Genomic DNA, 14,361 nt, shown 5'->3' with positions numbered 1-14,361 from the left:
GTATGTAACAAGAATGCTTTATCTACACAAAACATCCTATTTCACATGTTTGTTCATTCTTCGAAAGCGCTTCTGTTCTCTGGGTTTGGATTTGACCAGCACATGCAGAAAGAGCTGATTGCGTTTCTCTGTACAAAGTTGCAGGGTTGTAGATGCCTGAGTGCACCCTTCGGCAGCCGGCAGGGGCCAGGGCAGTGGCCGAGGGGCACGAGGAAAGACAGGACGACCACAAAACAACCAAGGGCACAGAGCAGCGCGAGGAGAGAGAAACGGAAAAAAGGAAGCAAACCAACCCCAGTCCTGAAGGATCCAGAAAAAAAGATGTGGCTTTTGCTTTTACAAAAGGAAAATTTTCTTACGTGTTTCTTTTATTCTTTCTCATAAAGACATTTATCAAAATGGGTAAGATCACCTCTTCATCACATGACTGCTTTAGTCTACTTCCAGCCACCCAATCCACTGACATGTTCCTCCTGAGAAGCCTTCCCTCAATACCCTCACATAGTTGTACTTAAGAAAATAAAAGTAAGATGAAACAGAAACGTTCTCTTGCAAGCCAATACACGGCTGCAGGTATGTGACTGGATGGACAAGGCAAGGAACGGCTAGTGGGAGAAGAAAGAAAGGAGTTCGGTGCAAGAATACAGGGATAAATCAAATTGTAATCAGTTAGGCCCTCAGATGAGGCGGTTGGTAGTAGATGCTTGCCCTCCTTTTAGACAAAAATCCTAACATTGTGCTGTCCCTTGAACACGTCCGTGTGTGACCTAGGTGCACTGTGTATGAGTGTGTGCGCGCGCGTGTGTAGTGTCTGAGAGTGAGCGAGAGTGCGGGTGTGTGTGTTTCTGCCCACAAACCAGTCCACTGGTATCTGATTTCATATCCTGAGTCTACTCCCTGCTAAGTAAAATGGCGGGAAGGATGCTTTCGGCAGGGCGCGGGAGGCGGGGGCGTGAGGAGCTGGGCAAGAAGGGACCAGGGGCGAGGCGCGGGGCGAGGGGGCCGCAGGCGTCGTGGAGAAAGTGTGGGTGGGCAAGCCGCCCGTCGGAAGGCCAGGCGGAGGGCGCGAGCACGGCGAGTGCGGGAGGCGGCGGGGCGCGGGGAGGCGTGGGGCCGGGCGCTCGCGACTGGGCGGAGGGAGGGGCCAGGTGAGGCGGGTGGGGTGCGGCGGGGAGGGTGCGGGGAGCGGAATCAGGCGGGAGGGAGGCCTCGCGGGCCGAGGCTCGGGGTGAGCCCGGGAGAGTGGAGGACAGAGGGAAGGAAGGGCCGGACGAGACGTGGTGGAGGCCGGGCGGGGAGGGAGCAGGGCGCCGGGGCTGGGGCCGCGGCGGGAGAACGGGGCAGGGCGCCCGGGCGAGGGCCGGGGCAGGGAGCGGGGGGCCCGGGCGCGCGCCGCCGGGGCCTCGGGGCGGACCGGGGGGCGGTGCAGGGGGCGGAGCGGGCCGGGCGCGGCGGTATTAAGTGAAGCTCATGGAGACTGTGTGCTCTAGCGCCTTGCGGCGGAGGGAGGCGATGCTCGTGCCCCGCCACACGTCGCTGCTGTCCGGGGAGCTGCAGAGCTGGGGCGAGCCGGAGACGTTGCTGGGGCCGGGGAGGGAGGCGGGCACCATGCCGGGGAAGGCGGGCTGGTAGAGATGCGACTGCAGCCCCGCGCCATTGGAGCCCGCCAAGCTGTTGGACAGGCCCATGGAGTTGGGCGGCGGCCCGGCCGCCAGGCTGCACTGGGACAGCGACTGCGCCATGGCTTGCTGCCTGCCCAGCGCCGGCGGCAGCGGCAGCTGCGACACGCCCGGCATGGCGGCCGCCGCCCAGCGGGTGTCGTTGGCATGGAAAGAGCACAGGCTGTCGCCCATGGCGGCGGCGGCGGCGGCGGCAGCCGACGGGAACTGGGGCAGGCCTGGCGTGGGCAGCAGCGTGCCCGGCGCGCGGAACACGTTGGTGGTCTTCTTGCGCTTCTTCCACTTAGCGCGCCGGTTCTGGAACCAGACCTGGAGCGGACGGGGGTGGGGAAACACACAGGGCGCTGTTAGCCCGCGGGCCGGCCAGGAGCGTCGGGGACCCGAGCCCGAGAAACCCGCGGCAGGTCCACCCCCTCGGCCCCAGGCCGAACACGTGCCATCGGCCCGGCGCGCCCCCACACGCCGCCGGGGACCCTGGTTCTCCACCAGCCCTAGGCAACCGGCGCCCCGGGCCTCCACCGGGCGCCAACTCCAGGAGAACTGAGTGACCGTGCCCGGGAGCACTTACACACCGAGCAGACAGACACCACACGCAGTATTCACCACGCCCCTGCGCGCCGGCATATTCTGCGAGCCGCTCAGACGCACTGGTCTGCAGGCAGGCATGTTGTCAAACCTGGACCCACAGGTGTACAAATGAAGATAAACATGTGTACCCGTGTGGCCTAATAGCGTGCCATTAACAATGATGGGGTATAGAATTTTCAGAAACGCTGGAAATTTGGAAATTGATGAAGAGCTGTGGATGACAAAGCCGGTTTCAAAATCGAAAGACAAAAGAAAACCCCTAACGCCACGGATGACGGAGCGGAGAGCTTAACATAGTGATCCATGTGGGAAAGCAAGCGCCACTGAGCTACGGTGTAGTTTGGGTCACCACAGTGACTCCTGATTCGTAGCGACTGGTACTACTGCCGCAAGTCCGTGCCTCGTGCTCAAGCCCCTCTAAGGGTACCTTTATCTGGGTTGTGCAGGTGTGCTGGAACCCGCTGCTAGAGCCCTAAGCCTCAGGGCTTTCAAATCTATTATTTCCAAGAATTTACTGAGGATCCCAAATAACAAAGCCTCCAGTTCCCTCAACCCCACCCCCACCCCGCCTCATTTCATCTATAAATTAAAAGCAAATCTTCTGACTACTACAAACCAAAGGAAGTCAAGTTTAAAGCTCACACTACCTATGAATCAAATTTAATTTTGCTCAGACAAACCCAGATGTCTTTTTAAAGGAGACGTGTTTGATAAAATATACTCCAAATGAAAATAATCTTCCTATTAGTTTTTTCTTAACAGTAGACCCTGAAAGTTCAGACTTTATAAGACAAATTTGCCTGTCAATGTCAAATTCACTACCACAGGGGAAGGAAAGGTTCTTCCCAAAAGACATCAAGTAAACTGCCTGACCAGGAAAACTTCCCCTCACCCCATGTTTAAATTTGATTTTTTTTTTTTAAGCCAGCCTGTCCATTTGGCAGGCTTGCAGTTCAACATATAGTCAGCTGGAGGTTTATATGCATAAATATAAATGATGTGGGACACAGCTTAGGTACTGATTGAATTTTCTCATAATTTAATTTGGTCAATGCAACTTGACCACTGTAAGGTCATGCGTTAATCCAAACTCTTTAGTGTTTATTCTGCAAACTATCACAAGTATGGGAGTACCTGATCCCCTTTCCCAGTAAACCAGTTATACACGCCCAAGCAAGTGGAGCTACACTCTCCATTTACCAATATGAAGAGCCCTGCAATCTAGAATTCTTTTCAGCCTTTGGGCTGGCCCTGGCTTTTCTACCATACATGCATCATCACCCACCACTTCATCTCTTCTGGTTTCTACCTCATTTTCCATGTTTTTGCCTACTGTAGTGTCCAGATTGGGTAAAGATGCAGGGTCCTTTCCCTGTTAAAACCCCTCGAGCTGGTGGCGCAGTGGATTAAACGAGGCAGCAGGGCCCTAGATAAGAGACTGGGATCAATGCGGCAGCAGGCCGAGGATTGAGCTGTTAGCAGAGAGTAACCCACAGGAGCCCAGGAAAGCACCTCTAGGAGACTGACTGCCACAGGTCGCTTTGCATTATCCATTCAAGGCTGGACCAGGTGGAGCCCTAGACAGGACGGTGTCTGTGACCAAAATGGTCCGCATACCTCACATTCTGCACCCAGGTATATTTCGAAAGGTATCTATAGATTAAAGACCGGTTCCCAGAACCCTGCAAATGTCAGTGACTTCTGAAATGTCTGACTGTTTGCGGTGGGCATGGTGTGGAGAGTGGGGAAAGAAACAGAAGAAAGTGGGGAGGAATTGCCCAGAAGAATCTCAGTAGAAAACATGCCTGCCAGAAAGATTTCTGAATCTCAGGCACAAGCGGAAAAGAACAGCTGTTGAAGAACTAAATATTGTAGAAATAATCAAAAAATTGTGCTCAATTATGTTTGAGGGTTAGTAGTCAAATGATGGCTACAAAATTTTTTATGTTTCATGGCTTACTGGGATTGGGGAAAAAAAAATCTGCATGGGGTCTGAGCACCTCCGTTCCAAGGTATGATGCATATGTTTTTAAAATGTGAATGTTTCCACTTGAAAACTAGAGCATGACGGATTAAAATGCAGGTAAAACCTAAGGGAGATTTTGAGAATGCACAGATGACAACTCCAGGAAATATATTAACCGCAGCCACAGCCAACTTTGTACTCAGTTTGAAATGCAGCTCTTCTCAGAAGATGCTTAATACAACAGTGAGAATCTAATGGAGGTTGGAATTTAAAAATCCACTTTCATGATATCTGCTGTTACAGTAATATAGACATACTGTAAATGTATTTTAAAATATATAGCCCGTTTAATTCCCCACCTATAAATGGCTCAGAAATAGAGAAAGAGAGGAGAAAGAGAGAATATTACTTTTTCCCCCCCTCGAAGCAAATGCTTTATGAAGATCTCATTGGAATCCAGCAAATGATTAATGTGAAGATTTGGGAGGAAATCTGGGGAGCTGTATTAAAGCCTAGATCTCAGGTTCATTTCGATCAGCCAGCCGTGAACTCTGGGCCGAATTCATTACACTTTAATAGTGCTGGGAGAGGAAGAAAATGCAATTTCTCATTCCATTAGAAAACTAGAAAATACTCTCGGCTTGTCCCCCTATTAAGATGTGGCAGGTGACAGGGCCATTCTGGGGGACACGGTCAATGGAATTACAGCACATTATTTTTGTTCGTATAAAATATTGAAAGGCAAGCCTGACTGTGCAGAAGTTATTTCACTGATTTGGTTTTTATGTAAATAAAATATTGAAAGTTAATTAATCCGTGCTAGAGACTAATGATTATGCTTATTATATTGCATTTGATCGCATAATTTGCATGATTCTCGCATTGCTGCTTAATAAGCCATTCCAGGTTATAAATAATTCTGAAATTGGTTTCTAATAATGGCATGCTATAAAAGGAATGGTTTTATTACACTAGCCAGAAAAGAGGAGCGATATCAGACATGGAATTGGCCTCCGTGTGAGTAGAGGTGCTTTAATAAATACTTAAAAGGATGATATATGGCAGATATAGATAAAAATAAGTATATTGGATCATTTAGTCTGAATCAAAAAGTATCTTTAAAAACATACAATTGCAATAAATTAAATGTTTAGATCATTTTTAATCAGAGCAGTGGCCCACATACTGAAAAGAATTTGTGGCAATCTGTTAACTATAAAGAAAACTATGAAGTACTCATCATATAAGAACATAAACCAATTACTACTTAATTTGAATTTGGTCAAGGAGCAAAGATACAGTGAATTGTGAAGTAAATACATTTTACATAAATTATTTTTGCATTACATTACATAATGTTAATCATTTTGAAATGTTAATTAAGAAGGTTATGTTGATCTGATTACTTTTTAAACTATGGAACATTATTTTTAAAAATATTGAAATTACCATTCTATTAAATTTTTCCTATCAGCAGCATCAAGCTATTATCTTTGGTTGAACATTATGCTAGAAGAATTAAAGTACTCTGTCTCTATCCTTCTTGATTATTCTTTTGTGTACTTCTTAAAAATAACTGTTTCTATTACATAGTTTGTGCTTTATTTCATTTATAACTTCTTATATTAAAAGAATCACTGCCATTAACCTTTGGAAGACCTAATAAAGTTTAATAGACCTCATTTTCTTTTTTCATAAAGTCAGTTGTCCAATTATATTTTATTTGTGATTCTAAGTTATATTTTAATTCAAACTAATTACTAGTAAGCCTAGGTTAAGCAACAGCATTTTAGTCCTTAAAAATTATTATATAGTATTTCTCTTGAGTGAAAAAAATGTATGAATTTTGAACCGACAGGATTTTAACAAGCCAATACTATCAGTAACAGTAATGAAAATATTGAAATTGTATATTTCTGTTAAGGTATGAACTCAATTTCAGATTTAAAAGAGGAGCAAGTTTAAAAAAAAAAAAGCTTAAGAGCACTAATAATATATATCTGTACAATGCAATTAACGTGCCTCTGATGCTTAATTTCAGTGGCCCATGGTTCAGGGCTTCCAGAGTTCACTAAAGAAACCACCAGATTTACACTGAGTAAAAATGTTAATATAGTGTGTTATACCCTTTATTAACTTGACCACCTTAAGTCCCCAATGACATTTATTTGCTGACTGTTTAAAATAGAAGGTTAGACAGTCTTTAAAATGCTGAATGGAGACAGAAAAATTCAACACTGTGATTATGAACACTTTTGACTTTTAGATCAAATGTAAAGTAACTGAGACCTTTAAACTTTGATGTTTAAAATTTGTAAAACGGAGATCTTTAACATTTTTGATAGCAGCTAGAGCTGAGATTGACACAGGATAAGGAACAGAAAAGACCCTGTCGAGGACAGGCTAGAAAGGTTTTCAGCACCCTGGATAGCTCAAGTCTAACCGCCCCTCTTGGAATTTCACCTCCAGCACCTATCCATAAAATATTTGATATAATGTTTTCATTCTTCTAAAAAGTGGAAAAAATCTGAGATTCATCGGACTTATACTTTTATACCCCAATTTTCAGAAAAGTTACAGGTGTGGTTTGTAAGTTATATATAATTTACAACTTGGAGGGTGGTTGGACTAGAAACAACAAGGGGTCAGTAATGATTTTGTTTACTACTGGTCAATCTTTTCTGACCTAAGTGTCCTTTCTTCAAATCGGGTAGCTATACCAGAAAGCCCTTATTTCCTCCTCCCTTCCCCCCCCCCCCACACTGCCCAAGTTACTTTAGGGGAAACCAGGACTCAGGCTGTGGGGGATCGCTCCAGCTCCCCCAGCGCACTGGTAGGCCACCAGATTCGAAGCCTTTATAAGCATCGAAGCTAGAGGGTATTTTGCCTGAGCGCGGCAGGAGTGTGATATGCAGGAAAACCCAGGTGTGGATCTTTTCTGAAAGGCGCCCACTTCGCCTTATTTTCTCCTTTTTCGTGTTTTCTGTATTGTATGATGCATTCTCCCATTTATCCAGACACGACACAAACTCATTAGGGGGTAATGACATACTTGTCTATAACGGGAGCTGGGGTGGAATTGCCCGCGGGGGTTAAAACGCCGCCTAGGAGACACGGAAGGTGGAAGACCCGCAGATTTCCTTCTCGGGAGGAAGGAAGAGACCTAGCAATCGAATGACGCCGGCTTCGCTTTGGAGGAGTTTCCGCGGAAATGTGGTTATACTGGCAGGAGATGGGGGCACTGTCTGCCCATCGATGGGGCCAATTCGCGGGCAGAGGAGCTAACTTCACCCAGGAAAGCTTAGCCCAGGATCCCTGAAAGGGAAGAAAAGACCCTGCTTCCTTTGCCTAATTCCTCCCACGCCCTCCTTGTCTTCTTCCCTGGCGCCCAAGCCCAGCGTACCTGCACTCGGGACTCGGTCAGCCCAATACGAAGTGCCAGCTCCTCCCGCATGAAGATGTCGGGGTAGTGAGTCTTGGCGAAGCTCCTCTCCAGTTCGTTGAGCTGAGCAGGGGTGAAGCGCGTCCGATGGCGCTTTTGCTTCTGTTGGCCCTGCTGCTGACCGGCTTGGCTGGGGTTCGGGCCGCCCTGGGGCCCCGGCTGCTTGTCCGGGTCCTTAGCGCTCACCGCCAGCGAGGCCGGCGTAGAGCCCACTGTGGTGATGTCCTCCCCAGGCAGCAGAGTGGCTCCCTCGACTGGGTCGGAGTTGGGCGCTAGGTCCCCCGGGTGGCCCCCGGGGTCAGAGCCCCCTACGCCCAGCCTACACTTCACCGCCTCCCGGTGGCCCAGAAGCTCGGCGGCATCTTTCATACCTGAGGAGGCAAGGGGATGGCGGTCACTACTGCTCTGGCCATTCCAGGAGGGACTGTACGCCCCGCGTGGTCCTTTTCCAGCCCCGTGCTCGGCTCCCTCTGCGCCCACGGTCGCCCTACGGAGCAATCTCCCGGGGTGCTCAGCCTGGGGCCCCAGGATCTGGACTGCCAGGTTGCAAGACCGTCTCCCGGCCTTTTCCCTTCTCTCCGCAGCGGGGTCCCTTAGTAAACAACACATGCTTTCGTCTCTCCCACAATGAAACATTCCTAGTCCCGGCAATGAAACATGCCTCGGAGACCCTTTCATGAACCGTACCCCCACGGCGTTCTAGGAACTCCAGAGCTTATCCTAGAACCGAGCGGGGGGTGGGGGGAGGGGGGAAGAAAAGAAAGAAAATTAAACAATTTTCTCCGTTGCTGCCCCACCTGCGCTTAGGCAGCCTGAGAAACTCTACCTCTGACCCTCAGCCGATTCCCTCTCACTTTCGGAAAATGAGTAAGTTTCCAAGCTTTCCACCCCCTGAAATCAACCCAAATCAGCCCCGCCTCCCCCTCAAATCAGAGAAAGTGTTTGGAAAATGGAGTCACATCCATCACCAAAGATTCCCAAACCGGAAACCCAGAGCCCAGTAACCCAGACATCTTTAAGAAAACTCAAGTAAAGTCTCTAGACATAACAGTGAATCAAACTTTAGAGAATTCAACTTTTCTTTCCGGAGATATAAAGGGTACGTTCCTCTCAGCCATTGATTGGCAATGCCGACTCCCTTTGCAGGCCGGATGCCTGCGAGGATGAATCTGGCTTTTCTCCTTTCTCAGTGAGTACACTTAGTAAATTGCTTCTATTGCAGTGGCTTCTCCTTTAAGACTGAGTTTTACAAATTCAACCATAGTTAAACGAGCAGCAGAAACAGGTATGGGGAGAGAGAAAGAGAGGGAAAAAGATAAGAAAGAAATCTGAAATTAAGGTAAACAGGAGGGGAAAAGAGAGAGAGAGAGAGAGAGAGAAAACGCCTCCAAACAAATTATCACGGGGTAGATCGCCCCTTCAAAAAAATAAAAACAATAATAAGGGGGAGGGAGGAAGTGAAAAAATAAGAAAAACAAAAAGTAACATCACCCAATTCCTTTGAATCTACATATTCCATAGATTTTTTTTTAAGACGATGTTAAATTAAATTAAACTTTAATGCAGCACAATTACTTTTAAAGAAATTAGTCCATTTAGGGCACATTAAGGTAAAATAAGGAACAAATTGACAATTTCCTGCCCGGGCTTCTCCTGGCTGCCCGGGCGAGAGGCGCGCACTCACCTAGCCTGGCGTCCAGGAGGTCGGCGTGAGACAGCATCGCGCACCGCTCCAGGGCGAAAGCTGTTCCCCCCCAAATTTTAGCGGCTTTAAGTTATTTAAAATAGATATAAGCTATAAGCTATACGATATAGATATATATAGATCACCTAAATGAAAGAAAATTCGGTTTGTGGTTAAAAAGGGGGCTTCTTGCATTATAATGTCCTTTAGAGAGACGGGGAGGTGCTTAACAGTTGAATGAACCCGTGAGCAGCTCGGCGAGGGGACCAATCAGGAGGGCAGCCTGCAAATGTCAGCGCCCGGAGAGTCCCCCACTCCGCCCGCCCGCCCGCGCCCGCCCGAGGAGGCGGCGGCCGCAGCCCGGGCTGCTCCAGCCCCGAGCAGCTGCTAAAGCAGCGGCGGCCGCCTCGGCCTCGCTTCTGGGCCCGACCTACGGTAGTTTTTCCCTGAGATTTTTCTCCAGGCACACCTTTCCTTCTGGTCCCGCCCAGGTCGCTCCAAAGGCGCAGCTCTGTGCCTCTGAGCTAGGATCTTCCCGGGGGCAGAGGTAGGGCAGGGGACAGAGCAGGGCATAACCCCTTGGTGACCCGGGAGTAGCCCTGGCCTGCGCGCTGGGCAACAGTGGCCTGCTGCTGGCGCAGGCCTGACAATCCGAGCACAACAAGGCACGGCGCCCTCCAGACCGCGCCTATATTTCGCTGCCGCCCAGCAGGCCTGCACCTACTGTCCAGACGCCCTGGCTGGGACCCCGGGCCTACAGAATCCCATTTTCGGGTCATGGCTTGAGCGCACAACAGTACCCGACTTCCTCCTCCGCCCCTCTCCCCACCCCACCCCCCACCCCGCCCCGCGCCCGCCGGCCCTCCGCTCTTCCAGGCCCCGAGGTCTACTTCGTGGACCCGAGCGTGGTGTCTTTTTTGCACTTTGCACCTCCTACGCCCGGATCCAGCTTCTCAGCCAGCCTACGCTGGCATCCTGGCCCACAACCTGCTCCTTTGGTCAAAGTTTCTAAGTTCAGTACGTCTCCCAACTCCACTTTAGGCTGTAAATAAAATTAAATGCTCTTTATTTTCCTCTCGAATGTGTTAAACTCCTTGAACAATTTAAAGTGCTTTGCACAAGTGAAGCGAACCATTTCTAATGTTCTGATTTTTCAGAGCCAGCCAACAACAAAGTTTAGATTAGTAATATATTTCTAACCAGAGTAATTTTCAAGATCATTAGGCATTTATGTAATTAGTGCCAAATCTATAAGCTTTTATTACTATTATTAGAGTAAAATCAGTATAAATTTGTACTAATTTACTACTGTTTAGACTTGGCTGTCAAGACCAGAGGTTCTTATTGTAAATGATAACTGAGGAAATTAAGTGCAAAATTCTGTACCGTTTCTGATCTGCTCCTAAACAATCCGTTTCAATTGTATTTGTAGCAGAACATAATGCCCTTTTAAAGTTATTTGACTTGTATTTTTATTTGCAACACAAGAAAAATGCCCTCTTCCCAGGCACAATGAAAACTGATATTTACTACTCTCAACTTGATTAACATTGATTTTTAATTCGAGAGTGATGCAATTAAGATTATTCATTTAGTGCAAATAAAGCTTCCACAAAAGGGTGGCCCTATGAAGTCTGTTTTAAATAATACCAAGCAAATGGCTTTTTTTGTTCGCCGTCCAATTGACTTAACACAAAACATTGGAAATGCTGCCTGAGAGCAGATGCGAGAGGAATTGTGTGTGTGCGCGCGCGCGTGTGTGTGTGTGCGCGCGCGCGCGCTTGCGGTTGCGCGCGCTTGTGTCCTTAGCTATGTGTATGACAGGGACCGAGCAAGTAGACAAAGGAGGCTGCAAGGCGAACTCTGGGGCAGTTTTGCTTTCTCTTCTCTCCTGCAGCCCATTCCACTCCTCCCATGCACACACACACGTGCGCGCGCGCGCACATCCACACACAAGTGTGAGTGTCCGGCATCAGCCACATCGGTTCCTTCCGAGCAGCGGAGATCGCTTCTCCGGAAGCTCGGGGCCGGGCCGAGCTTCCGCGATCGTCGCGGAAGCTGCTGCCAAAGCGGCCTAAACGGGACTGGGGCGCCGGGACCGCGGGCTGCGGCTTGGCGGAGCCCGAGCTGCGGCGGCGCGATTAGGGGCCGCGAGGGTGTTCGCCTTTTGCCTAAAGTCCTTTCTAGAAAAGCTTTGTTTGAGAGGCGAATACCTAGACCTAAAGCAGAGTCCTTTCTATAAAAGCTTCCCCTTCCCCAACGAAACGCCAAATTTAGAAGCTGCAGAGCCTGGCGCGCGCTCTAAGAGGGAGGCTAGCGGCCCGGAACCCGGCGACTAACTCCCTGGACCCGGCTCCCGAATGCGCACCTGGCAGCACGTCCCCGGGGACTGGGAGGGGGTTTGTGCCCACCTGGGTGGGGCTCGGGGGTGGCCGAGGACGCGGGGGCAGAGGTGGGCAGAAGTGTCAGGGTTAGGGACGAGGCCTGGCGGAGGCACCCCGCTCCTTCACACCGGCGGGTCCTCGGAAGCCGGCACCCCGCGGCTCCGCACCCTGCCTGGGGGCGGGAGGAGAAGCTGCCACCTGGGGAGGCAGGAGAGGGCGCGGGCCCTACACAGGTGTGCACAGCGGCGCTCGGGGCCTCGTCCCACAGCCGCCCAGAACAGCCGCGGGTCGTGCAGCTTTCTCCCACACGCACACGCTCGTATATTCTGTTTTGTTGCATCTTTCAGGTCGATAAATAAATGTGTAACAGTTAATGTGAAGACACATCAGAGTAATAACAATGGGACGAAATCAAAGGATTATCCATCTCTGTTAGTAACCGCTGAATAACAATGTTGCGGCGTGATTGATAGCCCGCTTCATTTTATGACTTTTCTATTGGTCTTGATTTTTATAGCAGTATAAACAAACTAAATCATTTCTTCCAAGACTTCAGAGCATAAGCATCTGATGGTGGGGGTTGGGGGGAGAGGGAAAAAGGAAAGGCGAAAAAAAAAAAAAAAGAAAGGGAAATCTGAGAGTGGGAGGGGGTGACTGGATGGTGTGGGGGCGTCGAGGTGGGGAGGGAACAAGCTGGGGCTGGCCGGCGAGTCAGCAGTCGGCTGCCAGCAGGCGTGGCGAGGAAAATGACAATAGTCTGGACGTAAAATGCTCGCCCCCGCTCTCGGTTCCCTCTCTGCAGCTCGTTTCGTTTGGCCAATGTCTGAATCCACCTGGGCAGCTCCTGAGATGTATTTACCAGAGTTTTATTCTCCGTCATCTTCCCACGTTCCTCGGGCAGCGGGGAAAGTGCCGGTCAGGCCCATTGCTATTGATAATTTAAGGCATTTCCCACATGATCATGGGAACTGAAGTCCCTAACAAGGCGAGGCTTTAGCCCAATGGCCCCCAAATCTTCGGAATGACAAGAATGTCTTCAGAAATCACTTCAAAGCAAAGTAAAAGGATTTTCTATGACGGATCCAGTGATTTTTCCTCAATAAATAGGTTTTAGATTGTTACACACACGTAGAAGTGGAACAAAGGGAACTACCAGAAAATATATTGGTTGCCCCTAATAAAATTTATTTAGACAGTTTACTTCTCATAAAAAATAGAGATTGAATTTTGTACAAGAGCCTGCCAAGGGGCGATGCACAGGGAAATCATTTTTTTCTTTCTTTTTTTTTCCCCGCTTCTTCTTTTTAACGAAGCACAAAGAGCATTTAAAGGCCAGGGAATCCAATCCAGCTCTCGCTGGGCCACGCGCTGGGACACAACCAGAGAACTTTGTAGTTTTGAAAGAAGGTGGTTTTCAGGGATATGTGTGTGTGTATATATTTAAGAAAACAAAACCTCAAAGGTTGATTATGTAAACTACCAATACAGCAACTACAAAATTGGTGCCTTTCCTTCTACTTTCCCATCCTGGTCCAGAGCAAGATTTAGGAATAGAGTGTGACTGGATAGAGGGGTGGGATGGTATGGGAGATCCAGGCAGCAAGTGCTTTAATGATGGATTTATGCTGATTAGGTTTGTAATTCTGATTTTCTCTCTAATTATATTTCCGCGTTCATTGCGAATCCTTTGTAGAGACCTAGAGAGAGAGAATAAAAATATATACCAGATGCTCCTGAAGAAATGGGTAGTGTGCCCAGAGCCCTAATTGCTTTTTCCACTTACAGAAGCCTTGGGTGTTTATTAAATGTAACTTTCGGTTGCTTGGGCTGTTTGTAAACTACTCTCTCTTTTTTTTTGCAGACAGTGGGCTGAAATACGGCGCGTTATTATTCACATTCCTGCTATTAAATGCTGAATTGTAACATTGTTCCCTTTAATGAGGAGCGCCTCCCTCAATAATTAACGATCTCACATTTTCCTATTTTCTTGCCTGATGAAAAGAATCAATTTTAATTCGTGGTAAATTACAGCCATGCTTTTGGGTATTATTTGCTTACAGAAAACAAATCAAGTGACTTGAACACTCCTGTTTACTTTTCCAGATATGCAATAACCCAAGCGCGATGGCAAGTCAGATGGCGTTCTACCTTAAAACTTCAAACAGAATAAAGAGTGGGGGGCAAATACCCGAGGAAAAAAACAGAAAGGTCTCAAGTCCACTGCGCTGGAAAGAAGGGTAACCACTTTCTCCCACAACTTTCAAATTCCCCAGGACTCACCCTTACCACCCCACCCCGTCCCGGAAAGGGGTCAGTGGCGCACACTACGGTTTAGGATGGCTGGATGTATGTCTCATCTGGGGGCAGTCGATGGGAGGATGGGGTGAGTGGAAGGAAAAGGACCTGGGAGGGCCGCCAAGTGTCTGGGAAGGGGTGACAGGTGCTTCCACACTTCTCTGCATAAAAGAACACTATCGAGGTCCCCAGCAAAAGAGGCCATAGCCAAAGAGGCTTTCAGCACTCCTGTCCGGCCGCTGGGAAAGGGCCCTCGGTTTGTCCTCGGTTCTTTCTCCAGGGGCTAAATGCGCGCCTTCAACCCCTAGCCGAACAGGTCTGGG

General features: G+C 48.8%; 1 protein-coding gene across 2 annotated transcripts; it reads right to left on the bottom strand.

The window, feature by feature from the left end:
* Nucleotides 1-1,375: 1,375 nt before the first annotated feature.
* Nucleotides 1,376-8,468, bottom strand: OTP (orthopedia homeobox). Of its 2 annotated transcripts, none has more exons than XM_086323167.1 (2): nt 7,637-8,468; nt 1,376-1,988 (listed from the first exon to the last, which is right to left on the bottom strand). In XM_086323167.1, the coding sequence occupies exons 1-2, from the start codon at nt 8,351-8,353 to the stop codon at nt 1,458-1,460; spliced, it is 1,248 nt and encodes a 415-aa protein (XP_086179293.1). In that variant the 5' UTR covers nt 8,354-8,468; the 3' UTR covers nt 1,376-1,457. The 2 variants fall into 2 exon arrangements, with proteins under 2 accessions (XP_086179293.1, XP_086179292.1); XM_086323166.1 differs by lacking the exon at nt 1,376-1,988 and adding an exon at nt 7,148-7,548.
* Nucleotides 8,469-14,361: the final 5,893 nt, after the last annotated feature.

Source organism: Bos grunniens, chromosome 10 (assembly GCF_055505025.1).
Source record: "Bos grunniens cultivar Pamir isolate PY7600 chromosome 10, Bosgru_T2T1.0, whole genome shotgun sequence".
Taxonomy (NCBI): Eukaryota; Metazoa; Chordata; class Mammalia; order Artiodactyla; family Bovidae; genus Bos; species Bos grunniens.
Note: the sequence above shows the minus strand (reverse complement) of the source record. Positions and strands in the feature narration are given on the sequence as shown.

Bases quoted from the DNA above. Each gene is read 5' to 3' on its own strand.
- OTP (XM_086323167.1), bottom strand. From the start codon at position 8,353: ATGAAAGGGTCTCCGAGGCATGTTTCATTGCCGGGACTAGGAATGTTT. The intron at 1,989-7,636 runs GTACGCTGGGCT...CGTCCGCTCCAG, and splicing joins TGACCGAGTCCCGAGTGCAG to GTCTGGTTCCAGAACCGGCG.